The 26,785-nt window shown below is 44.4% G+C and overlaps 1 protein-coding gene across 1 annotated transcript; it reads left to right on the top strand.

Moving 5' to 3' along the window:
• Window positions 1–97: 97 nt before the first annotated feature.
• LOC127395187 (3-ketoacyl-CoA thiolase, mitochondrial-like) lies at window positions 98–23,096 on the top strand. Its single transcript, XM_051641752.1, has 10 exons — window positions 98–152; window positions 4,051–4,217; window positions 6,292–6,420; window positions 7,286–7,402; window positions 8,800–8,947; window positions 10,435–10,610; window positions 11,974–12,103; window positions 14,295–14,365; window positions 14,957–15,111; window positions 22,454–23,096. The coding sequence occupies exons 1-10, from the start codon at window positions 137–139 to the stop codon at window positions 22,536–22,538; spliced, it is 1,194 nt and encodes a 397-aa protein (XP_051497712.1). The 5' UTR covers window positions 98–136; the 3' UTR covers window positions 22,539–23,096.
• Window positions 23,097–26,785: the final 3,689 nt, after the last annotated feature.

The raw sequence follows: 26,785 nt of genomic DNA, 5'->3' as shown, positions 1-26,785 counted from the left end.
ATTAATAATTTTAAAAATATTTTTTTTATATAAACTAAAAAGCGTCGCTGCGCCCGCCTGCTCCCTCCGCCCCCGGCGTGGCGAATCTGCGGCGGGAGGAAAGGGCGGGCAGACGGCGGCGCGGAGCGGAGCGGCCATGGCGCTGCTGCGGGGTGAGGCTCCTGTCAGTTCGGCGAGGCGGGAGGGAGGGCAGCTCCACACAGCCTGCGGGGCTCAGCGGGATCTGGCTCTTCAGCTGGGGCGGCGTGGCCGCTGCTCCCTGAGGGGAAGCGGGGCCCAGGCTGGCGGGCAGGCTGGACAGGGTCTGAGGGAAGGGTGGAAGCCGAAGCTGTCCCGTTTGGTGGTCGGGGCCTGTAACTCGGTAGTAGCTCGTGTTGTCCGTCAGAAAACCCAAACCCGAGCCTCTGGGGCCATTCCTGTGTCTCCAGAGCCATTTCCCTCCCCGTCCTCTGTCAGCATCCCTGCGATAAACAGCTGGAAACAAACGCGACCTTTCAAAACACCCTGAGCCGCATTAGATGCGGAGGTGTCTGTCACAACCTTGTCTGTACTGATACTGTTGAATATATATTGAATATACTGTGTTTTACTTTCTGGATTGCTTAAGTTGGCTGTGGTACAAACCTGTGGTAAAAGGTGTCGAATATGTGTCTGATAACTGGGAATGTCTGTGTGCAGTGACTAGAAGTGACACTTGAAGTGTCCAGGGTGGAAATTTTCTTCTGTCACATCCACCCCTGCCTGTGTTGGCAGTAGAGGTGCAGGATAAACTCTGGTTCTAAGTTCCTAAAGGCGTTTTATGTCAAGAACTACTTTACTCTCTGCATAGTTTAAAGTTTTGCATCCCTTAAAAATGAGATAATGCACCCCTTAATATCTCATCTAGTTGAAAAACAAAGCTGAAATTTATTGAAAAAAAGGATTTCTGCCTGTTTAACACTGCTTTGTTAACTATGTCTGAATAATAACATTTGAGTAAGTTATGGTTTGAGGTTTTGGTGCTGAAAGCCTGTTCTGTCAGTGTTGCAGTAATTCTGTGTGGCTCTATTGAACAGCTCTGCCCATACTTGTTTGATGTTAGTTTTCTGTGCTTGTTTCAGGATCTTTTCTCATCTCTTACCACAATATTTTTTCTATACTGTTCTCTTTACAGTTTTTTTTGAGGTTAATGATTGGTTTTTAGCCTTCAGAATGGGAACTCATGAAGAAATATTTCTATACCAAGTGCATTTGAGGAATGTTGGAGAAAGTTTCAGGCCTATAATAGCAGATCCCCATTTGGCAGCAGCCATATTTTGAGGTTTTGAATTGAGAGTTTGATAAGGATTTGGAGAGGCCTTTGCTTTCTAGCCCTGAAAGTTCCCAGATCTCAGCATTTGCAGACATCTCTTCAATCAAGCAAAGTTAGGCAAGCTCTGGAGTAACATACCCTTAGGGGAATGGCTTTGTGGTCACTTTAATTCAGGAAAACACAGGTTGTGCTGCTGCTTCTTCCCTTGCTGCTTCAGTCCAACCTTCTCTCCTGAGTCTGGAATTACTGTTTTATTGAGCAGCCAGAAGGTTGAAGTCAGGCTCAGAATTGATCCAAAGGAAAACTAGCTCCTGGTTTTCTGCTGACTCTGGGTTAATCTTCAGCTACCACAGCTGTGTGACCAGCTCTGCTTTATGCTTTGCCCCCACGGTGCTGTTTTGTGGAGAATGGCACAGCAACGAGCTGCCTCAGTGACACAGAGATGTTATTGTGAAAGGAAGGTTCAGGGGCAAAGTTCTATCCTCGCCCCTGGGCTGTTTGTTTGTAAGGGCGTATGTGATTCAGCAACTCACATGGATAACCAGCAACCTGGCCAAAAGGGAGGCAAACAAGTTTTTTTAGCTTGGTCAGGTCTGCAGCAAAGCTCTTGCTGGCACAATTTTGGAGGAGGCTGAGGGACAGGAATTGGTGGACAGGGGGAGTGGTGGCGAGAGGAGTGTCGAAGTCTGCAGGGAAGATAAGCTTAGGGGCATGAGATCATCCTTAAAAGAGCTAATGGTCTTTTTTTTTTTTTTTTTTACAAGTGTTCTTAACATTCAGTGGAGACCAAAACTCCACCTTCTGTAAATTATTGTTAATACAAGACATTTTTGATACTTAAATGACTGGTCCACATTTAAATCTCACCTGAATGCTTAGGAAGTCCAAGGACTGCTCCTGAAGTGACTGTTACACACACCTGTTTGCCATAAACCTGAATCAGGCAAAGCACCCTCATCTTTGTTAAAAAAACTTGCAGGGTTCACACTTTGTAAAGAGTTTTCAGCTTCTTTTTTGAAAAAAAATGCACAAGAGAAAAAAAATAAATCAGTCAATGGATTAAGAATTGTTTGGGATGAAATGGAATTACTTGCTGTTATCAAATTAATAGTGATTGTACTTTCTCACAGTACCAGTTTTGGTGCTTTTCAGACCTCTGATCATTCGGAGGCCTCTTGAAAACCAGTTGTTTTAGTGACTCTGGTGTTCCCTCTGTGAAAGCCACCTTGGGATTTGCATTCATCCCTGTCCTTGGAGCTGCAATCCTTGCTCAGTCTACATCAGGCTATTTCCCCGATGATCTCCTGAGTGTATTCACTGCCTGTTTCAGATCCCAACAGCATGTTCCAGTCCTTGGCAGTGAAGTCAGCTTGGCCTTCACCCTCTTTGGAAAACCCTTTTCTGTAAAATCCTGTAGTCTGAGATCCAAATACGTGAGAGGCTGAGGAGACAAACCAGCCAACTGACAGAAGGCCTGAAAACAGTGCTCAAGAGCAGCTTAATGAACAGTCATTTTCATTCTTATATTTCTACAGCTCCTTCTAGCATTGCTTAAAATAGCTGTGGGTGTTTGGTGGCAGCTGTAGAAAGGGACGTGAGCTCTGTTGTCCAACTGGGGGAAAGTTCACAACCTGCCTCCCACGTGCTCCTGGGCATGGGACCAGCGAGCTGCTGTGCCAAGCACTCAGTCCATGCTCACTGGGGTTCACAGACATATCTAGATGGTGTATATAATTCTGGAAATCCAAGTTAAAATGCAGGGAAGAAGGGTTGTTTCCTTTTTGCTTCAATGTTGGTTTTTTTCCTTTGTGAAAACTGTTACAGAGTGTCAGCCAAAAAACTGCCGATTTTTCTAGGGTGAGGGAATGGCCTCTTTGTTTCTTGAAATAACTTGTTCCTCATCTGATTATTTCACAGGAATCCACTGTGGGATTTCATGGATGTTACTTTCATGCTTTTACCACACTAGCTCTAACGTCTGATGTACTGTGACAGTCTCCTTTGTCTCCCTGGTATCCAAACTAATTATTTTTTTTTCAAGGCCTATAATAGCAGATCCCCATTTGGCAGCAGCCATATTTTGAGGTTTTGAATTGAGAGTTTGATAAGGATTTGGAGAGGCCTTTGCTTTCTAGCCCTGAAAGTTCCCAGATCTCAGCATTTGCAGACATCTCTTCAATCAAGCAAAGTTAGGCAAACTCTGGAGTAACATACCCTTAGGGGAATGGCTCTGTGGTCACTTTAATTCAGCAAAACACAGGTTGTGCTGCTGCTTCTTCCCTTGCTTCCCCTTCTCACAGCAAAGAATTTCCTCCTCATGTCTCACCTCAATCTCCCCTCCTCCAGTTTTAATCCATCCCTCTTCATCCCATCCCTCCCTGCCCTTGTCCCAAGTCCCTCCCCAGCTTTCCTGGAGCCCCTTCAGGCACTGGAAGGTGCTCTAAGATCTCCCTGGAGCCTTCTCTTCTCCAGGCTGAACACCCCAACTCTCCCAGCCTGGCTCCAGAGCAGAGCTGCTCCAGCCCTCTGGTCATTTCTGTGGCCTCCTCTGGACTCACTCTCAGCTTTTCGTCCTGACCATCATTCTGCACACCTTCCCTGTCTAAAGCATTCCTGTCTTTTCTTAACTTTGTGGGTTCAACACTGTATTTATTTCCAAAGCCTCCTGTGATTTGAGCCTGTCATCCAGCTGATGCTACCTTGGTGGTTTTCCCTCCCTTAGGCTCTGTTCACCTGGATGATTGTCTCTTCTCTCGCAGGTGTCTTCATTGTTGCAGCCAAGAGAACTCCCTTTGGGAGCTATGGGGGTTTGCTGAAGGACTTCTCAGCCACCGATCTGACAGAACATGCTGCCCGGGCTGCCTTGGCTGCTGGAAAGATCTCTCCTGAGATCATTGACAGTGTCATTGTTGGCAATGTCATTCAGGTTGGTAGCATGGAAAACTGGCTGCTCTCGGGTTATCTCCATCGTCTCCTTCCGTGTGGTCCTATAGATAGTTCCCTCTGCTTTGCAGCCAAGGGGTGGACGTGGAAGGGGTCAGTGACATTTCTAGTGTAGTGTTTCCTCTTCATGTCGTTGGGAGCAAGGTCTAGCTTTCTCTTTTTAGTACGAGAAGTAGTTTAAACTAGGACAAACTGATCTAAAAACTGTGGGTTCATCGAACAGTTAGTTGCTAATTCCTGCTATGTTTTTCCTGCTTTTATGACTCAAGCTGTGGAATTCAGTGATCAGTGAGTTTTCACTGAATTGTATAAATCCCTTTCTTTCTGGAGACTGACTAATTTGAGCCCATTTCCCTTGAGTTTTCTAAATAGAATTGTTTGAGTGAATATGAGATTACTTCAAGCTGGAAGGACACATGCTTTGGTTGGCAGAGGCAATTGAACAATCATCTCCTTTCCAAAGAGCTTGTGATGTAGCTGCTCTGCACAACTGCAGTTACCCACGTATCTAGATGAGAGTCTTTGTTTTAGGCAAGACAGCAAAGAGCATTTCTGGATTTGTTTTGTATTCTGACCTCCCCTTTATTAAGGGTAGGCATTCTTGTTTTGCACTGTTTCAAGGATGCAGAAAAAACAAATACCTGAGAAGTTTCATGATAACTGAACATCATGAAAGTATGAATATCAGATGCAGTACTGGATTTTCAGCTAAAAAAGTCTTTGATTCTTCTGTCTCCTACAGCTCCCATCTGAGCTTCTTTTATGCCACCTTTTTTTGGTTATTTTAAGAACTGTTTGTGACCTGGGAAAAAAAATATTGCTGCATCCAAAGCTCTTGGAGTGTTTTCACATAAATAGCAGCATTCTCTTAATAAAAAGATGTCTTTTGGGGTTGAAATTACATTTCCTTTCCATCATACTTCCCCATCCCTGTAGTTTTTACAGTTGTGCATTCCTTTTAAGTTATTATTTGATTAAGCTTAAATGAGTGTATGACCACTTTAAACTCCCCTTCCTCAGAAGTGGCTAGATTAATTTATTTCTTTTTTTCTGAACCTGCATTGGCAAGTAGCCTTGTACACTGAACTTTGTATAATACATATTAGCTGAGGACAAGATCCTTAAGTGTTCTCTTAGTGTGGAAAAATCCATGACAAGCTTATAGCAAGGCTGTTAGAATATTGAATTCTGTATCTGTGCTCAGTAGTTGAAATGAAGAAACCTAATGGGTTTGTTTCATTTTATGTTGGAGCCTGGTTTATTAGATGAGTTCTGAAGCCAACTGCTCTGTGTGCAGTACTTTGCTTTTCAAATAAAAGACTGATATAACCAGCTGGAAAAGTCTGGAGGAGTGGGATTTCATAGTTAGGAAAGGCCAGTGTCCAGTTAGAATATTACAATTATGGAATTTCCCTAAGTGGATATGAAGCAGCATCAGCATCTCCACGTTTCCCACACTGTCTGGGTTTGGGGGAACTTCCCCTGGTGTTCTGAGCAATTTTAATTTATCTGGAAAGAGTTGCTGCTTGTCAGTGAGGAGTTGTTCTTACCTCATCTATTGTGTGTGTGCTGGTTTGAAAATAGGTGAAAAGGGAAAAATTCAGACTAGTAAATTGCTGACTTCAGTCTCAGCAGCTACAGTCCCATTTTTGGCCTCATGTCTGGCTGTTATGGCACACAGTTTCTTTAAAATGCATGTTGTACATTTTGCTCATTAAAGATGGTAGGAAGGTGCTGGCCCAGGTTGCCCAGGGAAGCTGTGGCTGCCCCATCCCTGGCAGTGTTGAAGGGCAGGTTGGATGGGGCTTGGAGCAACCTGGTCTGGTGGGAGGTGTCCCTGCCCATGCAGGGGGGTTGGAACTGGATGATCTTGAAGGTCCCTTCCAACCTTAAGCATTCCATGATTCTATGATTTGATGGTGTCTTTTTGAAGCGAATCAAAGTTCTGCTGAACACACGTGTCTTCTATGAGTGATGCCACTAACACCCTTCTGACTTGATGGAAAGTCTTGTGCTCTCTGAAGACATGAGGGTGTAACCAACTGTTCTGCCTGCAGAGCGCCTCAGATGCCATTTATATTGCAAGACACGTGGGTTTACGTGTGGGAGTTCCTGTCCCAGTGCCAGCCCTCACTGTCAACAGGCTTTGTGGCTCTGGTTTCCAATCCATTGCCAGTGGATGTCAGGTACAAAGCTCTTGTGATTTTTTTTTTTTTTTTTCTGTATCACTTGTAACATTTCTCAGACTTTTAACATGTGAGAAGAGACGTTGAAACATGTACTTTGTGTTTTGGATGAGTCTTAGCATGGATTTTTAGCTACCACTGGTGGAGAATTCCTCTTGCCCTGCAGGGTTTGTGTAAGAGTTCAGCCTCCACTTTGGGGTTGGTTTTAAAAATCATCATGGATTTAAATTAAAAATCATTAATTAATTCATTAAAAATCATCAATTATTTAAAAATCATCATTTCATATAAGGAATGCAACAAGTGTTAGCCAGGGAAACAGTTGCATTCTGTGATCCTCTTTGGCTGAATTGGAATTACTGGGCATCAACAGGAGACTTTAATCATTTTGTCATTGTTTGTATTTTCACCTATGTAAGCACCAACCTGTGCATTTTAAGTGTCTTTTAATTCAAAGATTCAAACGCTCTCATGGGTTTGATCATTTGTCATGTAACTTCTAATATAGAATAAAATCAACTTCTCTTTGAATGGGGGGGGGGGAGAAAGTTCACCCATCTTGTGAACCTGACCACACAAGCATGCAGATGCTTAATGGCTTTGTTCCTCAGCCCTGTCATATGTTTGCACCCATCTTCTCTTCCTCCCTCGTGGATATAATGATTCCTTGCTGAAAGGAGGAGAAAGGAAAATGCAATGACACAGACCCCCATCTTAATAGAACCCTTCATAAATGTACACATGGCTGAGCATGAATTCCTGTGTTTGTAGTTTTGTAGATGACCAGGTCTTTTTCTAAGATGGTTGTTACTGTCTCACAAAACCAGCAGACTAAATCCTAGACCTCTTGTTTTTTTGTTATCAGGAAATCTGCCTGAATGACTCAGAAGTTGTCCTGTGTGGTGGAGCTGAAAATATGAGCCAGGCTCCTTATGCAGTTCGAAACATTCGATTTGGAACCAGATTAGGAGCAGAACTCAAGGTCTAGTACTTATATTTTATTCTGTGTGTGTGAATAAAGTCATGTTTGCTGAGCAACAGAAAAGTATCAGGCCTGTAGACACTGTATCCTTGCAGATGAAAATTATTGGAGATTAGATCTGGATTTAGTTGTTCAAAGCATTTATCCAGTATTCAGGCATTACCAAAACAATAGGTTCAGGCAATTTTGTTAAGCATGCCAGTTTTCTGACTTTTCCAAAACTATTTTTGAACTCCTGTTCCACATTAAACATGTTAGTGAACTTAGACACAAAGCTTAGTTCACTTGGTACATCCTATCAAAGTGCTCTATATAATAAAAACCATTTCCTGATGACAGGGGCTGTGAATGGAGGCACACACAGCTTTGGGAAAGCTAGGAGTGGGGAGATGGCCTGGTAAGGAACATGTATACCTCCAAGTTGCAAGCATCTCTTTATCTTAAAAATAGAAACTTGAAGTTAAATCCCTTGACTTCTCCAAGCTAAGTTATTTTTGCATTTTCTTTTGAAAATTTGTCTTTAGTGAGTACTGTGGGAAATTGGCAGCAGGATCCATTTCTGCTCTGACAGTTGCCATTTATTCAGTGGGTCATAACCAACATCAAAAAGCTACATAGGAGATTTCAGTCTTTCAGCTCTTTGCTTTTCCTACTCTGTTTTTTCACTGTGAAGGTGAAGTCTGTGGGACTCTGCCCTGAGAATCTTGTGGGGCAGTGACTAAGCCTCAGCTCTACAGAGCAGCCTTCACCAGGTTGCTGATAACTCCCTAAGTGCCACCAGGTTCTTATCATGGAAATGATTGAATTATGCAGCTGCAGATGAGTGAGTGATTTCTCTTGGGGAACTTTACTGGTGACAGAGAGATGACAAACCCCATCTGAACTGACTGGCCTAACCTTTATCAGATTAAGTGAAGTTGAACGTGAGTATTTTCTCACCAGAGATGTTTTACCTGCAGGAACCTTGGACTGAAGTAAGGGGATTTTACCTGAAAGTAGAGAAGGAGCCAAAGAATCAGTAGGCTGCTGTGCCTTTGCACAGTTCCTTACCTTTCCTCCCTGGTAACCAGAAGGAGAGGTGTGTTTTCTCACAGGTCTCTAAGAAATAATTTATGCTGAAAGAATTATAAGTTTTTCCCAAACTTCTCAGGGCCACATCTGAGTGGAAAGAACCACACTAGAACACAACGTAGATTAATTAAAATAGCCCACAAGAACCTGGATGATTTTTTTGCAGTGTGTTTGTTCTAATGTCAATAAAGTCTCTGTAAGCAACCTGAGTTCATTTTGCAAAGACATGTAAGTTTCCAAGAGGCTGCTGAATCATTAGAAACTGTCAATAATAAATGTTAATGTTCCTGGGCTTGATGATTTTCTTTTCCTAATGTTCCCTGCAGTTGGAAGACACATTGTGGGAAGGACTGACAGATACACATGTTAAGATACCTATGGCAGTAACAGCTGAAAACCTGGCTGCAAAATACAACATCACACGTGAGGACTGTGACAGATATGCCCTCAAAACACAACAGAGATGCAAAGCTGGTTAGTAAATCCAGGAATGGGAATCTTTATATGGTGCCAGTTTTAAATCTAGTCAGTTTTTTAGCATAGATTCCAAGTATTTTTAATTTTTATGTAGGTCGTGTCTTGGTGTGATTTGTCTTTTGACATGCAGATGCTGGGATTCATGCTGTGGTTTGCCCTGTGATACAAGCAGCTCAGTCTTGGGGGAATTGACTTGAAATATCCTGAGGCAGGTGGTGTGGAAATCAGCAGGTTAAGTAATAAGCCTCTTTCCACTGGTTTGCATGTCCCTCACTGGGGACATTCAGTTCAGGCAGCAAATGCCATTGGCCTGTCATGTGTCACCTCCTGCCTGAACAGGCTTCACGTTCATGGGTGTGATGATGGTGCTTTTTAACAGCTGCTCCTCTTGAAGAAAGATTTTGGGGTTTTTTCAGTGGCTCTAGTGGTGCTTTTTGTAACTCCACTCAAGGGTGTGTTACCTTCCCTGCTGATGTTCTTAGCTAATTCCTGCCATTCCTGGAGCTTTTGCTGGAAACTCTGCCCCTGAAGAGGCTATTGCATCTTTCTTGTCTTCTAGGATTTTGCCTTGATGGTTTTTTATTTCTGCTTGTTATGACCAGTTCATCTTATTTCACACTGATAAGTCCTGTGGTTAATCAGGAAAGAAAAAGACTGTAGAATTTCTTGGGAAAGTTCAGAGGTAGCAAAACAACATCAGATCTGGTAGTTTCAGTGTCTTACTTTTCAATCCCTCAGAGATGCATTTGTGAACTGATTTGAAGGGGCTGGGAGTCTTGATTCCATTTGGGGAGTTTGGAGCTGTTTTGGTTTTAATCTGTGTTCACATCAACATTGTGGACACAAAAGCTGGTATTTGGTTGCCTGAATATTGGTGTCTAATGTCAGCTGATGTGGCCAGATGCTCTTCTGGGTATCTTAGATACCTACAGTGCCTTGAATTGTGGTTTAGGCAGCTGTATCCCAATCTAAGGTCATGATTTGACTGTGAGATCCTGTGGCAGGAGCAGCTTGGACAGGATTTTAATTGATATACAACATTATATTGGTTTTATACTGGTTATCAACAGAGAAATTGTGGCTCAGGATTTTTTTTCATGGTCCTCCCTGAATCAGATTTACAGCTTCTTGGCCCTCTGGTAAGTGACAGAGCTGTAGAATAAAGCAACAATACAGGGGGATGTAACAAAAATAAATCTAGTGATTTAAAGAAAAGAAAAAAATAAAGAATAGGTCAGTTTTTTTAAAGCTGAAATTTGAGACTTTCTTTGGAGGAATTTGAGAATGTATCTGTAGAGTTTTTGCCCAGTTTCTAAAAAACCAAGCAAACAATAAAACACCAAAGCAAAATAAAGCATAAACAGCTCTGTCCCTGGACTCTTGGTTAAAATAGAGCAAAGATTTTGTGCACATTAAAATGGGATTATTGGTCTTGCTGTGCAATCATCTAGATATTTTGATCAGAGTCCTTTTTGTGGTTGCAGCTCAGGATGCTGGTTACTTCAACACTGAGATGGCACCAATTGAAGTGAAAACGAAGAAGGGGAAAGAAAGTATGCAAAAGGATGAGCACCCCAAGCCCCAGACCACGATGGAACAGTTGGCCAAACTCCCCTCTGTCTTTATAAAGAATGGCACAGTGACTGCTGGGAATGCTTCAGTGAGTACGTCGAGGCCTTGCCTTGGGAAAGTGTCACCTCTGAGCTCCTCCAGATTTACTGTCACTGAGCCACCTTTGGCTGTCAGTGGTATCTCCTGATGAAAAGGGGTTTTAATTTTTCACTTTGTTTACTGTTCCAGCCCTGAGATGACAGAGGATCCTTCAGTCTACTCCTCGGTCCTAAAGTTTGGTTCTGGGGCTTGTCACTGTTCTTTTAGTAAAGAAATGACACTTGCTTATCAGCCTTGAATTATGCAACTGATACCTGCAGTGGCTACATAGAATTAGCCATTCTATTTTGGAGCACCTCTGCTACAAAGACAGGCTGAGAGAGTAGGGGATGTTCAGCCTGGAGAAGAGAAGGCTCCAGGGAGACCTTAGAGCACCTTCCAGTGCCTGAAGGGGCTCCAGGAAAGCTGGGGAGGGGCTTGGGACAAGGGCAGGGAGGGATGGGATGAGGGGGAATGGATTAAAACTGGAAGAGGGGAGACTGAGGTTGGACATGAGGAGGAAATTCTTTGCTGTGAGGGTGGTGAGACCCTGGCCCAGGTTGCCCAGAGAAGCTGTGGCTGCCCCATCCCTGGCAGTGTTGAAGGGCAGGTTGGATGGGGCTTGGAGCAACCTGGGCTGGTGGGAGGTGTCCCTGCCCATGCAGGGGGGTTGGATCTGGATAACCTTTAAGGTCCCTTCCGACCCAAACCAGTCTGAGATTCTATGATTTTGTTTTTCTTTTGGGGGGCAACAATTTCTGAATGTTTGCTTTGCAGATCATGTGTTCTATTAGTGGCCATGCTTCTGCTGCTGCTCATCTTTATTCCACAATTTCTATCCTTTGTAGTCCAAACCACATTATGTCCTTACCCAGGGTAGACTGGGTCCTTAGCAGCAATGTCATTATGGACTCTTCCTCTTATAGCCATTATCTCAATCAATTGATGAATGTTCTTTAGGCTGGAATGACCACTGTGATCATAGAATCTGAATTCCTGCCTGAAATAGATCACAGCCACAGTAAAATATATTTTCTAATTAATATTATCCAATATTAATAGTGTCCTTGGAGGTCTACAGAATGTTTCCAGTGCAAGGGAGTGGCAAAAAATGTGGTTTGATTTTCTAAAACATTGGAATTAATTAAACTTCTAAATTTAAGTCATCCACAAACTAGTGAAAGATTGTGGTTTGTTGTTTGGAATAAACACTAATACAACTGTCTGTTAAATGTTAATAATTGTGTCTTGGACTCAAGGTTTTGGTTTTTTTTTGAGGGGCATATTTAGTTAAAAATGTTGGAGGGTTTGTTTTTGTTTTTGTTTTTTTTTGTCTTTTCTCCACTAAGAAAGCTTTACTCTCTTACTGCAAGGGGGTGTGTGATGGAGCTGGTGCAATCATTATTGCCAGTGAATCAGCACTTAAAAAGCACAGTCTTATTCCTCTGGCAAGGATAGTGGCCTATCACTCAGCTGGCTGTGACCCTTCCATAATGGGCATTGGTAAGTTGCAATAAATCACATTACTTGGTAGCTACTGAGAGTGGCTGTTCCACTGCATCCATCTTAGGCAGAGGGACTGACTGACTCCTCACTTTGGCTGAAAGGGTGTGTGTGCATTAGCACTGAAGTAGTCCCCCCGGAACCTTTTTTCCCTCCCTTTTTTAGTGAATTTTAAAACCAGTTTTCTCCTGAAATTCACTTTCATTCCCTGTAAGCTTTAAATCCCAGGATTAAATGCCTAACTTTGAGTTGTCTTCTTCACCTGCTGAAGGAGGATTGTCTCCATGTGCCCCTTTCAGGAGTTACTCAGCTAAGATTGGCTTCCAGGATACACATCCATTCAGGTGATGTTGTGGCAAACCACCTGCTTCTCTTTTTTTGGTAGTCCCACATTTGGTGCTTCCTAATCAGGGAGCTGTTAACAAACCAACCCTCAAAGCCAGTCCTGACACCTCAGGATTTTTTCCTTCTGTTTAGTTTGTGGACAGCATTATATCATAGAATCATAGAATGGTTTGGGTTGGAAGGGACCTTAAAGATCATCCAGTTCCAACCCCCCTGCATGGGCAGAGACACCTCCCACTGTATCAGGTTGCTCCAAGCCCCATCCAACCTGATCTTGTAGACCTCCAATGAGGGGAGCATCCACAATCTCCCTGGGCAACCTGTTCCAGCATCTCTCCACCCTCACAGGAAAGAACTTTTTCCTGATGTCGAACCAATGTATCCCAGCATGGCTTTTCCTGCCTGCCCTTCTGTTCAGAGAGGTCATTGCTGACTGGTTCCATGTGTCAGTAGGAATGCAAATGAGGCATTGTCAGATTTCCTTTCTTGAGCAGACTCTCTGAGGAACATGACCTTCAAAGCAAATGTGGAGGGAGGGTTTCTTTCTGAAGACTTCATGTTCTCTTTGTGCTTTCTAAACTAGCCCATTCTTTCTAGGTCAGGCAACTCTCTTTTTAACTTGTTTAAAAGCCTCATAAATCATGTGGAGAATCAGTTAGTATCCTAACTCCTTAACACCACAGCTTGTCCCCAGCAACTGAAAAGGATCAGATGAGATTCATGGACATGACAGCAACAGATCTGAGGACAGGAGTGCAGACTGAGCAACTGCCCTTTCACATACTGATAGTGACAGGGAGTCCAGCCTCCCCATGTCTAGTAAGTGAATTCATCATTTTAAAAAGAGAGGGAGGGGACAATGTCTATTTGGCTGCAATTAATGGTCTTTGTCCATCTGAGACCCTCCCATTACTGTCACTCATCACGGGCACGTTAAAATCCCTCCATAATGAGATGCATTTAGAGTCTAGTATGAAGCTGCCTGAGGTTTTCTTACAATCTGTTGAGCTTTGAACTGGGCCCTTTCTTAATTTTTAAGTTTTTCTCATCTTTGAGCCGTGACTTGCCAACACCATTTTTTGGTAAATGTTAATGTTTTAGGGTTGGGTTTTTTTTTGCCTAATGCTCAGCTACCATCTAACATCTCAATATCTTTGTCCTGCAAGCAGGTATCTAGTTAGCCCTTTGAGTGTCCCCTCAGGTAGCTGTGCTTTGAGATTCATCTCCCCTGGTAGATTATACCAGGTTGTAGGTGTCAGCTTTCTTCCAGAGAGCAATTTTCTTGCCAAACTCTGTGATTTTCTCAAAAAATAATCTTGCTGGGACCTGGATCCAAGGGAATAATTTATTGTTAGCTTTCCTGACTAGATAGTTCTCAGGTAAATTACATGAAGAACACCAGAACAGCAGTACCAAGAACTAAAAGCATGACCAGCAAACTCCAGACCAGCCTTTTTCATACACCTGAAGGCTGCAAGTTATGAGGGAAGAATAAGCTGATCCAAGAGTAGTGGGAAGGAGAATTCCTCAAAACTGTTGTGAAGTTGTTACATTTGGCTGGGGACTGTCAGTTCTCCTGATTTGGAAGCTATGTGTATGTTCTACTGTGCAGCAGTAGGGACACACTCCTCACTTCTCCTGGCAGTGTGCTGAGAAGGCTGCAAATAATTCTGAGAATTAGTTCTCTTTCTACCTAAGGAAGCAGGTCAGTGGCATATCCGGAATTTACTGGCTGCATGGAGGCTCATGGAAGAGGATCTAAAGAGGCTTTACAAAGTTATTCTATGTATAACATGTTTCTAAGCTATTAATTATTTAACTAACTGTGCATATGATTTCCATGTAGGCCCTGTACCTGCAATTACTGAGGTTCTGAAGAAAGCAGGCCTGACCCTGAAGGACATGGATTTGGTAGAGGTAAGGAGTTTGAACATGAACAGTGAGGTTGCTCCTGATCTTTTTAGCAGAAATATTCCACCTAGGTGTTTCCTCATGTCTGCTCACCTGCCTGACCTCAATCCATCTACTTTCTACCACACAGCTGCACAGTCATGATAAAAATCTCAGGCATGTGGAATTTGATAATGGCATGATAGGATTCCATGGAAAAAAGTATCCTCCTGTGGCATGAGGTTTTATTCTGTTGGCTGGACTGTTCATGTTTTAAGTTAGTCCCACTTCTCCATTTGTGAGCAAAGCCATTTCTTGTCAGAGCAACAGGCTCTTAATGAATGCATTGCACCAGAATACACCACTCCTTTTGTTTTTCAATAAAATATACCACATACTTGCCTTGTATCACATGTGCCAGAAGGATTAGAATTCACATTGTGTTGGCCTGACAATTTGTCGGTTGTCTATGCTTCTCCAAACACAGTGTTTAATATTTTTCACCCTAAAAATGACCTGGAGAAGCAGCACGCCTCACTTAATCCTGTGTGCACACATGGAGCTCGTGTGGAAAATCAGGTGTGAAGGTTTGTGTGTTTGTTCCTCTTGGTGCTCTAGGTGAACGAGGCCTTTGCCCCTCAGTATCTCGCTGTCGAAAAAGTCTTGGGCCTTGACCCTGAAAAAACCAATGTCAACGGTGGTGCCATCGCTATAGGTCATCCCTTGGGTGCTTCAGGATCAAGGATCACAGCTCATCTGGTCCATGAATTAAGGTAATGAGTGCAGTACTGAGATCTTTACACCTGCAAGAGGTGGTTAGCATGGGTACTGTGTGACTGAAATCTTCCAGTCTGCTGCCTGGAAACTGCACACTGAAGTTTGTTACTGTCACCGTTTGACTCAGGTCCGACAACAATGCTCTCGATCCCCTCCCCCCCCACCCAGGTAGGGAAGGAGAGAGAGAAAAAGAGAGAGACTTGGCTGGATTGAAAACTAAACTACACAGCTTTAATTAAAACACTAATGAATCATACAAGAAAATATATACAATTATATACAGATATATTCAGATATGGGCAAAAGCCTCTCGCCTCCCCCCACCCCCAGCAACTCCCACAGCACTCCCCTGAACTGGAAAGAGTCCCGAGGAATCCCGGAGCTGCTGCTGGAGAAAGCAGAGAGTTATGAGGGTCAGGAGAGCTCCAGCCTAAGGGTCGGCGGTGATGGATGAGCAGAGTCCTCCCCGGACGCCGGCCATGGACGGAAGAGAAGGGGAGAAGAAGAAGGAAGCTGTCTTCTAAGATCTCTGTCCTTCCTCTGAGCTTACGTAGCTCTATGGAATGGAATATCTTTGGCCAGTTTTGCTGTCTGTCTAACTCAGCCTCCCACGGGGGGGGTCAGAGATCTCCCCATAGTGTCTGAGCCGGCAGAGTGAAGGTGTAACCTTGAAACCTCAGTAGTTAGAAAAACATTCCACTGTCTTATCAGCCTAGCAGAACACACAGTTGCTAGTTAAAAGAAAGCTTACTGAAGGAAAAAAAAATCAGTGAAAAGAAAAATTGGCTTCATCCTGGCTCAAACCAGGACATTCCACCCCTTATTCCATACCATATATTACATACAGGCTCTATACTTTACCAGCTGTCAAATTAAGGATTCTCTCCCAAAGTCAGATTACCTTGAGGTACATATTGTACTTCACCATCCTCCATCATCACACACCAGGTATGTCCAGGTCCCTGAGCAAAAGCAATACCCCGGACAGGTTTACCTTTGCCTGAAGCAGGATAGACCCAAACACTTTTACCCAGCAGGTTTCTTTCACATACCACAGGGACTTTATCCCCATCTGCAGTATGCAAAAGGTCTGACTGGGCAGCCCCAGCCCGATTAATGGATCCCCTGGTATTAACTAACCAGGTGGCCTTTGCCAAATTTTTATCCCAGTTTTTGAAAGTTCCACCACCCGTTGCCTTTAGGGTAGCCTTCAACAGACCATTGTACCTTTCAACTTTCCCTGAGGCCTGTGCATAGTATGGGATATGGTAGATCCACTCAATACCATGCTCTTTAGCCCAATCAGTGACAAGACTGTTTTTGAAATGAGTCCCATTGTCTGACTCAATTCTCTCTGGAGTACCATGTCTCCACAAAATTTTCTTCTCAAGACCCAGAATAGTATTCCTGGCTGTGGCATGAGGCACAGGATATGTCTCCAACCATCCTGTACTTGTTTCCACCATTGTAAGCACATAACGCTTACCCTGGCGGCTCTGAGGAAGTGTGATGTAGTCAATTTGCCAGGCCTCTCCAAATCTGTACTTTGACCACCTCCCCTCATACCACAAAGGTTTCAACCGTTTTGCCTGCTTAATTGCAGCACATGTCTCACAGTCATGGATCACCTGTGCAATAGTGTCCATGGTTAAGTCCACCCCTCGGTCACGAGCCCATTTGTATGTTGCATCTCTGCCCTGATGACCTGAAGCATCATGGGCCCACCGAGCCAGAAAGAGCTCACCCTTGTGTTCCCAGTCTAAGTCTACTTGGAACACTTGAGCAGCCTCATCTGCTCGTTGGTTGTGTTGATGTTCCTCAGTGGCTCGACTCAGAGGCACGTGTGCATCTACATGACGCACTTTTACCTCCAGTTTCTCTATCCGAGCTGCAATGTCTTTCCACAGGTCAGCAACCCAAATAGGTTTACCCTTTCGCTGCCAGTTGTTTTGCTGCCACTGTTTTAGCCAACCCCACAAGGCATTTGCTGCCATCCATGAGTCAGTGTAGAGATAGAGTCTCGGCCACCCCTCTCGCTCAGCAATGTCCAAAGCCAGCTGGATGGCTTTTACCTCTGCAAACTGACTTGATTCACCTTCTCCTTCAGCTGCTTGTGCAACCAGTCGTGTAGGACTCCACACGGCAGCTTTCCACTTCCGGTGGTTCCCTACAAGACGACAGGAGCCATGGGTGAAAAGGGCAAACTGTTTCTCAGTCTCTCGTAGATGATCATATGGTGGAGCTTCTTGAGCTCGTCTCACCACTTCTTGTGGTGGCATTCCAAAGTGGGTGCCTTCTGGCCAGTTTGTAATTGCTTCCACAATACCTGGACGATTAAGTTTCCCTATTCGGGCTCTTTGGGTGATCAAAGCAGTCCATTTACTCCAAGTCACATCGGTGGCATGATGGACAGGAGAAAAGTTATTCTGGAACATGAATCTCAGCACCGGTAGCCTGGGCGCCAGAAAGAGCTGTGCTTCAGTGCCAATCACTTCTGAAGCAGCTTTAACTCCTTCGTATGCTGCAAGTATCTCCTTCTCAGTTTTTGTGTAGTTGGCCTCGGAACCTCTGTAGCTCCGGCTCCAGAATCCCAGGGGTCGACCTCGAGTCTCCCCTGGTGCTTTCTGCCAGAGGCTCCAGTTGGGACCATTGTGTCCGGCTGCAGTGTAGAGCACGTTCTTGATGTCTGGCCCCGTTCAAACTGGTCCAAGGGCCATTGCCTGCACAATCTCCTTTTTAATCTGCTCAAAAGCTTTCTGTTGGTCAGGACCCCATTTGAAATCATTCTTCTTTCTGGTCACCTCATAGAGAGGTTTCACAATTTCACTGTAACATGGAATATGCATTCTCCAGAAACCAACAGTCCCTAAAAAGGTTTGAGTGTCCTTTTTAGTTGATGGTGGGGCCATAGCTGTTACTTTGTTAATCACATCCATTGGGATCTGGCGACGACCATCTTGCCACTTGATTCCCAGGAACTGGATCTCTCGTGAAGGTCCCTTGACCTTGCTTCTTTTCACAGCAAAACCAGCATCCAGAAGAATTTGGATGATCTTTTTACCTTTCTCAAAAACTTCTTCTGATGTGTCACCCCACACAATGATGTCATCAATGTACTGCAGGTGTTCTGGAGCTCCACCCTTCTCCAGTGCAGCATGGATCAGTCCATGGCAAATGGTTGAGCTGTGTTTCCACCCCTGGGGCAGTCGATTCCAGGTGTATTGGACTCCCCTCCAGGTGAAAGCAAACTGTGGCCTGCACTCTGGTGCTATGGGAATAGAGAAGAATGCATGTGCAATGTCCATAGTGGCATACCACCTAGCTGCTTTTGACTCCAGCTCATACTGAAGCTCTAGCATGTCTGGTACAGCAGCACTGAGCGGTGGTGTCACCTCATTCAGGCCACGATAGTCCACTGTCAGCCTCCACTCGCCATCAGGCTTTCGCACTGGCCAGATAGGACTATTGAAGGGTGAATGAGTCCTGCTAATCACACCTTGGCTTTCCAATTGCCGAATCAGCTTATGAATGGGGATCACAGAGTCTCTGTTGGTGCGATACTGCCATCTATGCACTGTTGAAGTGGCAATTGGTACCTGTTGGTCGTCAACCTCCAGCAACCCTACTACAGAAGGGTCATCTGAAAGGCCAGACAAAGTACGCAGCTGTTCAGTGTCCTCAGTCTCTACAGCTGCTATACCAAAGGCCCACCGGTACCCTTTTGGGTCACGGAAGTATCCTTTCCTGAGATAGTCTATGCCAAGGATGCATGGAGCACCTGGGCCAGTCACTATGGGGTGCATTTGCCACTCCTTACCAGTGAGGCTCACACCGGCCTCCACAACAGTCAGTTGTTGAGAACCTCCTGTCACTCCAGAGATAGTGACAGAGTCTGTCCCTTTATGACTCAATGGCATTAGAGTGCACTGTGCACCAGTGTCCACCAAAGCTTTATATCTTTGTGGTTCTAATGTGCCAGGCCACCGAATCCACACAGTCCAATAAACTCGGTTGTCCCTCTCCTCCTCCTGGCTGGAGGCAGGGCATCCCTAGGGTTGAGCACTAGAGCTCGATGAACCATCCTGGTTGTTGAGTGGTGCAACCTTCTTCTTGGAAGAACCATCTCCTGGCTTTGTTCTGTTTAGTAGCTCTTGCACACGTAACTGGAGAACATCAGTGGGTTTCTTGTCCCAGACTCTCATGTCCTCTTTAAAATAATTTTTCAAGAGAGACCACAGGTGGCGTCTCAGTGGGTCCCGTCCCTCTCGCTGCTGTCTCGTAGCAGGACGTCTCTTCTTAATGGCTGCAACACGTGACCAGTTGTCTCTAGGAAGAATCTGGAGTTTACTTCCCCATCCATTTGGCATCTTATTCTTCCTGTCAGTCATTTTTTCAATGGCTGAGGTGTGGAAGTAAAGGGAATCAGAGAGGGTGTCTCCATACTGTCGTGCTTTAAAAGTTACCTCATGTACAGTTGGTCTTTCGTAACCTTCAAAACATCCCATGAAGGAGAATATATGGGCATGCGCTGCTGGTACAGCCTGAACAAACTTCCGGAACATTTGTGTGTCACACTCAACATCATCAGGATCTGTGATTCCATCTTTATTATAGATCACTTCTCGCACAGCAATCTCTCTCAAGTAGGTGATGGCTTTCTCGAGAGTGGGTGTTCTGCTTCGGTGCCATCCGATGTCACCCTTGTGGGGGTATCTCTCTCTCACAGCTGAAAGAAGTCGGTCCCACAGGGTAGTAGTTCCTGTCTTATTACTAAGTGCTCTGTCAATACCAGCATCTCTGGCCAGGGATCCCAACTGCTTGGCTTCTCTCTCATCCACATTGTAGGTCTCAGCACCACTATCAAAGCATCGGAGCAGCCAAGGAAGGATTCCCTCACCATCAATGCGGGTGAAGTCCTTTCTCATGAGGCGCAGTTCTTTCATAGAGAAAGGCTGGGCGAGGTCACCGTCGTCATCTGATTGAGGAGGGCCTGCTGTTCTTTTATCCGTTTGAGAGTGGCCTGGTTTTTTATCTGTCTGAGAGGCACCCGCTCCATCATGTGATTTAGAATCCTTCCCTTCCTCACTGTCAGCCTCTGTTTTTGTCTTTGCCTTGCTCCTAGTCACAGGGTCAACTAGCTTGATTTGTGATGGATCAGACTTTATCTTTGTAGGAGCAGTTGTTTTTGTAGCAGCAGGAGTGGTGGTATTGGCAGCAGTGGTGTTGGCAGCAGCAGTGGCAGCAACATTGCCTGTGGGGGAATGGCAGTGAGCAGAACAACATCTGGCCCTACGCATCCACAATATATTATAAACATTCAGCAAAAACATCCCCACTGCAACCATGCTATTCACATCAAGAGCTGGGAGATTCAGCTTGAGAGAATATGGAGAGGTAAAATTGAACCAGCTATTGCTGTTACCAACATGGACCATTCTATTCACTTTAGGAGTTGTACCAGTAGGACTAGCAGTGTAACTGTACACATACAGTGACCCCATAGAGAACAGTATCATCATCCCTAGGATCACTAGGCTGGTAATGATGCGGTTGATTATGGCTACAGTTCTGTCAATAAACCACAAAAGAATCACAAGAGCAGCTACAAAGAGCAGAATGCCCTCAGCTACATACCACATGTACAATTGCAGGTTTGGAAAAAGATCCAATAGATTCATTGCAGCAAGTGTCTGTTCAGTTTTCAATCCGTCAGGACACTCAGCAGAATTATTGCTCATTGCTATCTGAGGGATTCCTCCCCTCAGAGATGGAATTTTGGACACTCCCAATTGATGAAAATGTGTAATCTGGGCTTAAAATCGTGCCCCACGTTCGGCGCCAATTAAATTGTTGTCACCGTTTGACTCAGGTCCGACAACAATGCTCTCGATCCCCTCCCCCCCCCACCCAGGTAGGGAAGGAGAGAGAGAAAAAGAGAGAGACTTGGCTGGATTGAAAACTCAACTACACAGCTTTAATTAAAACACTAATGAATCATACAAGAAAATATATACAATTATATACAGATATATTCAGATATGGGCAAAAGCCTCTCGCCTCCCCCCCCACCCCCGGCAACTCCCACAGCACTCCCCTGAACTGGGAAGAGTCCCGAGGAATCCCGGAGCTGCTGCTGGAGAAAGCAGAGAGTTATGAGGGTCAGGAGAGCTCCAGCCTAAGGGTCGACGGTGATGGATGAGCAGAGTCCTCCCCGGACGCCGGCCATGGACGGAAGGGAAGGGAAGAAGAAGAAGGAAGCTGTCTTCTAAGATCTCTGTCCTTCCTCTGAGCTTATGTAGATATATGGAATGGAATATCTTTGGCCAGTTTTGCTGTCTGTCTAACTCAGCCTCCCACGGGGGGGTCAGAGATCTCCCCATAGTGTCTGAGCCGGCAGAGTGAAGGTGTAACCTTGAAACCTCAGTAGTTAGAAAAACATTCCACTGTCTTATCAGCCTAGCAGAACACACAGTTGCTAGTTACAAGAAAGCTTACTGAAGGAAAAAAAAATCAGTGAAAAGAAAAATTGGCTTAATCCTGGCTCAAACCAGGACAGTTACCTTTGTGCTGTAGCCCAGGTCCTCTAGTTTGCCTCTTACCCCCTTCTGTTGTCATTACAGGATTTTTTTTTCCATCCCCTAGATCTGATCCAAGCCCGCAGTGGGAAGTTTTCCTTTATGCAAATGGTCTTTGAGCAAAGTCTGTGCTTTTCTTAGCCAGGTCCATGTCAAAGGCTTTGTCATCACCTCTTTGTCCTTTAGTCCATTTTCAGAAATTTGGGCTCTTTTGCCTTGCTTGACAAGCTTAGCACTATTTTTATCTGAATTTTCTTCTTCCCCCTGCTCAGGGCAGAAATCACTGTATTTGTTTTCATTGTACTCGCAACACTGTGTTAGTGTTCAACCATAAAGACTCACTTAATTTGCACCTTGCAGAAAACTGTTCCTTGGAGTGTGGGCTGTAGAAAGCTCAGCTTTTAAAAATCACCTTGGCAACAAGATTATATTTTCCTTATCTTGTTTTTATAATGTGTTGAAACCACAAATATCCCATCGTGTCATTCCTTGCCATTTTGTATTCCTGAGAACAACATAACAAACCATCTTTTAGATGGCAAAACACTCAGACCTGCAACTCCTTGTTTCTCTACAGAGATATTTCAACATCAGTTGAGGCTTTGTGAGGTTTTTCTAGGAAAAAGAACAACATGCACATTCCAAACCATCATCTTTAGTAGTCCCTATATGATAACTAGTTTCCTGTCATAAAATCAAGATAACAGCTACTTTGGTTTTGTAAATATATAGAATTTTTACTGTTGTTTTTTTTCGTGTACAGGAGACGTGGTGGGAAATATGCAGTTGGGTCAGCTTGCATTGGAGGTGGACAGGGCATTGCTCTTATCATTGAGAACACAGCCTGAGAAGTTCTGGAAACCTGCCTGAATTAACAGTTCCCTGAGAAACTTCTGCCTTTTGTGACAATAAAGCATCACTACGTTTTGTGCCATTCCTGCAAGGTAAAGGAATAGCTGAGAAGTCTTGAATTCTGAACAAAAAAAGATTCATCAATGTCTTTCTGACTGAAGGAAGTGTAACATCAGTATCATTTCACACTAATGAAGTATTTTCTAAAAGCCTCTTTTCAATCAAAGTTAATGTCTTTCTGTAGGCAAAATTCATTTCCTGAGCAAATTGCCTGTCAAACTTGCACCAAACCTGCCTTAAAATAGCAGTCAGAGCAGCTATTTGAGCAAGTATTACTTAAATTTATTGCTGCTGCTGTCTGGCACATCTGCCTCTTATCATCAGGAAAAATGGAAATTGAATTGGAGACCTTCTGAAGTCTTGAATGATTGTAGGTTGATGGCTATAACCTGTACCCTGCTGTTTTGCAAGGGAAGAGAAAATGAGCAAAAGCTGAAATTGCCACTTTGCCTCCCAAAAGAACAATAAATGTAACAGGAAAAAATAAAAAAAAAGGGCTTGGTGTTTGTTTCTTTCTTTCTTTTGAAAGGAAATCACTGGGAGAATTGTTACTTTTGGTAAGTCAGAGTTTGGTTTTGGAAAGACTGTTATTCCTGGCTGAGGAATAATTGGTGTTCATTAGGTTGTTTCTAGAGAATTCCAGCCTTCCAAGGAGGGGGTAGATGCATCTGACTCTCTTGCTGCTGGGTGACTCCATGTGTCCAGCAACTCCTTTCTAAACACAGAGTGAGTCACAGAATGGTTTGGGTTGGAAGGGAAACAGTTGGAGTATCCTGATCACCATTCCTGGAGGTTTTTTTATGAATCCATTGTCTTTAATGACTTTAGAAATATTTAATGCTGTTTATATGGATTAAAAACAAACCAGCTGCCTTAAGGCAGCAAACCAGATGTTCATCTAACACTGTATCAGTTTTCCCCTTTCTACTGTCTTAGTAAGTTACTGAGGTTTCACTGTTCAAGATACAGTTGCCATGTAGATTTTATAAAGCAGGATGTTTTCTCTTCTCTCTTCTTAGTTCCTTCCATAACAACCAATAACTTAATTCCTTCTTCCTCTTGACTGTGGATAATCTTATTTTCAGACAGCTGGCTGCAGTTTTTCCCAAGATCTTGTCCCTATGTAGTAGCATTTGTTTCAGAGCTCATTTAGGTACACTAAAGAATAATCCCCTTCATGCACTTGATTTTGCACATAATGTTGTATTTCCCCCTTTTATCACTCATTTTTGGGATCCATGTCTCATTCTGGCTGTGGGAGTTAAATTTGATCATCCTGAATCATTATTTTCTGCAAAATGCATGATGTCCACCTCATTTTCCAGATAGTTAATGAATTTGTTATCAGCTGATTGTACATCCTGCTGGTACCTTTTCTTGTTGCTTATTATCACATCATTTCATTTGTATCCTGGTCATTTCCTGTTAGAACCTCTGATGCAGCGCTTTGTCACACTAAAGTGAACCATTGAAATCCTTTCCCTTTTTCCTAGGACTTAATCATAGAATGGTCTGAGTTGGAAAGGACCTTAAAGATCATCTGGATTCAACCCCCCTGCATGGGCAGGGACACCTCCCAGCAGCCCAGGTTGCTCCAAGCCCCATCCAACCTGCCCTTCAACACTGCCAGGGATGGGGCAGCCACAGCTTCTCTGGGCAACCTGGGCCAGGGTCTCACCACCCTCACACCAAAGAATTTCCTCCTCATGTCTCACCTCAATCTCCCCTCTGCCAGTTTTAATCCCTTCCCCCTCATTCCATCCCTCCCTGCCCTTGTCCCAAGTCCCTCCTCCTCCTTTGGGTTGTGTGACCCTAAACAGTACAGGCAGTGTCTGTCCTAGGTAGATAGCACAGGACCTGGAAGATCTCAAGCTGGGGTTGGCACAGGCTGGTTTGAAGACTCTTTGGGATGGAAAAGCTCTTTCCCATCAGCATCCTAACAAATAGGGATGTCTGCAGGCTGGAATATGGTAAATAAAGCTTTGAGATGGAGCTGTGTGGGTGATAGTGGGGCAGTGCAGAAAGGAGAAAGTCTGAGTTATAAATCAGATGTGGTCTTCCAGAAGTCTGAGTAAAAGGAGACTTGAGGATAACGCTCATGAAAGATTAAACTGCGCTTGAAAACCTGTTAGTGGGGAAGAAAAACCTCCCTTGGCTGCAGATCTGTGTGTCACGGCCAGTGGAGGCTTCTCACTGGTGTCACCACAGAGTACAGTGGGTTTTTTTCCAGAGGGACCTGCAGGTCCTATGAAAAGAGGCAGGTTTGAACACTTATCTATGAGTCTGGTCTCACAAAGAGACCATAAACCCCTTTCAGAAGGGGTGTTGCTGTCTCAGTGCTGAGAAATTAACAATGCAGAGACTTTGGGTGCTGGCAACCTCAGTCTCTCTAGTCATAGAGTCCCAGACTGGTTTGGGTTGGAAGGGACCTTAAAGATCATCCAGTTCCAACCCCCCTGCATGGGCAGGGACACCTCCCACCAGCCCAGGTTGCTCCAAGCCCCATCCAACCTGCCCTTCAACACTGCCAGGGATGGGGCAGCCACAGTTTCTCTGGGCAACCTGGGCCAGGGTCTCACAGCACATAATTTCTTCTTAATATCTCACCTCAATCTCCCCTCTGCCAGTTTTAATCCATTCCCCTCATCCCATCCCTCCCTGCCCTTGTCCCAAGTCCCTCCCCAGCTTTCCTGGAGCCCCTTCAGGCACTGGAAGGTGCTCTAAGGTCTCCCTGGAGCCTTCTCTTCTCCAGGCTGAACAGTATGGAGGGAATATGCTGCATTCCTCTTCTGTAGTTCCTGATTTCCCTGTAAACCTGGAGTGTGGTTTACCCAGAAGTGCAAAAGCAGGTCCTGTGCTAGGTGGTGCACAAACGCACTTTACTGTGCTTCAGAATATTGGCTTTTTCATACCAAATTGTACTTAAAGATGAGTCCAAGCATTGATGTTTGATTCCTAAGCCAATCTTGCAGAGCACTTAGGAATGTCTAGCCTTGAATATTGCTCTGAACCTGCCTTTACTAGCAAGTCTAATAATTTATTACAGGGTAACAGCAGTAATACCTGATCCTTGTACATCATTCCAAAGTATTTTCTCCAGTTTCCCAGCTATAACAATGGTAGAGCTGTTCTTCTGCCTTTGGGAAATGAAGACATCATACTGGATCAGGGGAGTTTAATCATGTCCTGGAAGGAACAGAGGATAGAGAAGAAACATGTTGTATTTTAGAGGGATAATTATGTACATTGATGGTACCAAGTGCATCCTTCTCTTTTAGCCTCAGGTGCACGTTTTATTTTTGTGTAAGCAGTCCCTGTTATCCGGTGTAATGAAAATGCTGATTTTTTTTTTGGTGTGTCTTTCTGGAAAAGAAAGCACTTGGGAAACATTCCGTGGCCGCGTGAATCTGTGGGATGCTTATTTCTAAGTGTCGATGTAGCTTTCTGCCAGTGGGTGGCGAGGTTTAAACACCCTGCAGGTCTCCCTGGGTTACGAAGGCGTTTGTCCTCCTCGAGAGTAGCGCAGCTTTTCTGGGAAGTGCAGGTTAGGTGAACCTTGAAACCGAATCACCCACAACTTCAGGTCCCGTTTCTCGTTTTGTGGGTTTTGCAGGTGCCATGAGACCAACACATCTTTGGTGCTGCTTGATTTCAAGTGAACTAGAAAGCAGTTGTTGTTTGCCAGAGTGGGTGCCAACTGCAGTTTGGGAGGACTTGTTCAGCAAGATGACTGAAGCAGTAGATCTGGCAGGAGATGAAGAAGGGAATAGATTATATGATTCATTTGTCCAGAAATAAAAGTTATTAAACCTTCATCCTAAGCAAGTGTAAGTGAGAGAGGGGGAGAGGAGGTACAGAGACCTGGTGGCCTTACCTGTTGCACTCCTTTCTGCTTTATTTTTGCTTCTAGTGGAGCTCCAAAAATTCAGGTGGGATGTTGTTGAAATAAATTCCATCTTGAAGCTCCTAAAAGTGCAGAGTTTGGGGCAAGTCTCACCTCATGGTGAGAATCTTTCTAATAAACTCATCCTCAATCTGTAAATCCAGACATTTTCTATCTGTTAAGCTGGACAGGGCTCTGGATCAGCTGGATGCTGCACAGGGATGCTGAGGGACATCGGAGGGGGAATGAATCCTTCTGAGAGTTCACAAGCTCAGGGTTTAGTAACAGGGTTGCAGGTTC

This window comes from Apus apus, chromosome W (genome assembly GCF_020740795.1).
Source record: "Apus apus isolate bApuApu2 chromosome W, bApuApu2.pri.cur, whole genome shotgun sequence".
NCBI classification, from domain to species: Eukaryota; Metazoa; Chordata; class Aves; order Apodiformes; family Apodidae; genus Apus; species Apus apus.
The sequence above is the reverse complement of the archived record's forward strand: the minus strand, read 5'-3'. Positions and strand labels throughout refer to the sequence as shown.

Coding starts and splice junctions, on each gene's coding strand:
- LOC127395187 (XM_051641752.1), top strand. Junction 4,218..6,291: donor TTGTTGGCAATGTCATTCAG/GTTGGTAGCATG, acceptor TTCTGCCTGCAG/AGCGCCTCAGATGCCATTTA. Junction 7,403..8,799: donor GATTAGGAGCAGAACTCAAG/GTCTAGTACTTA, acceptor TGTTCCCTGCAG/TTGGAAGACACATTGTGGGA.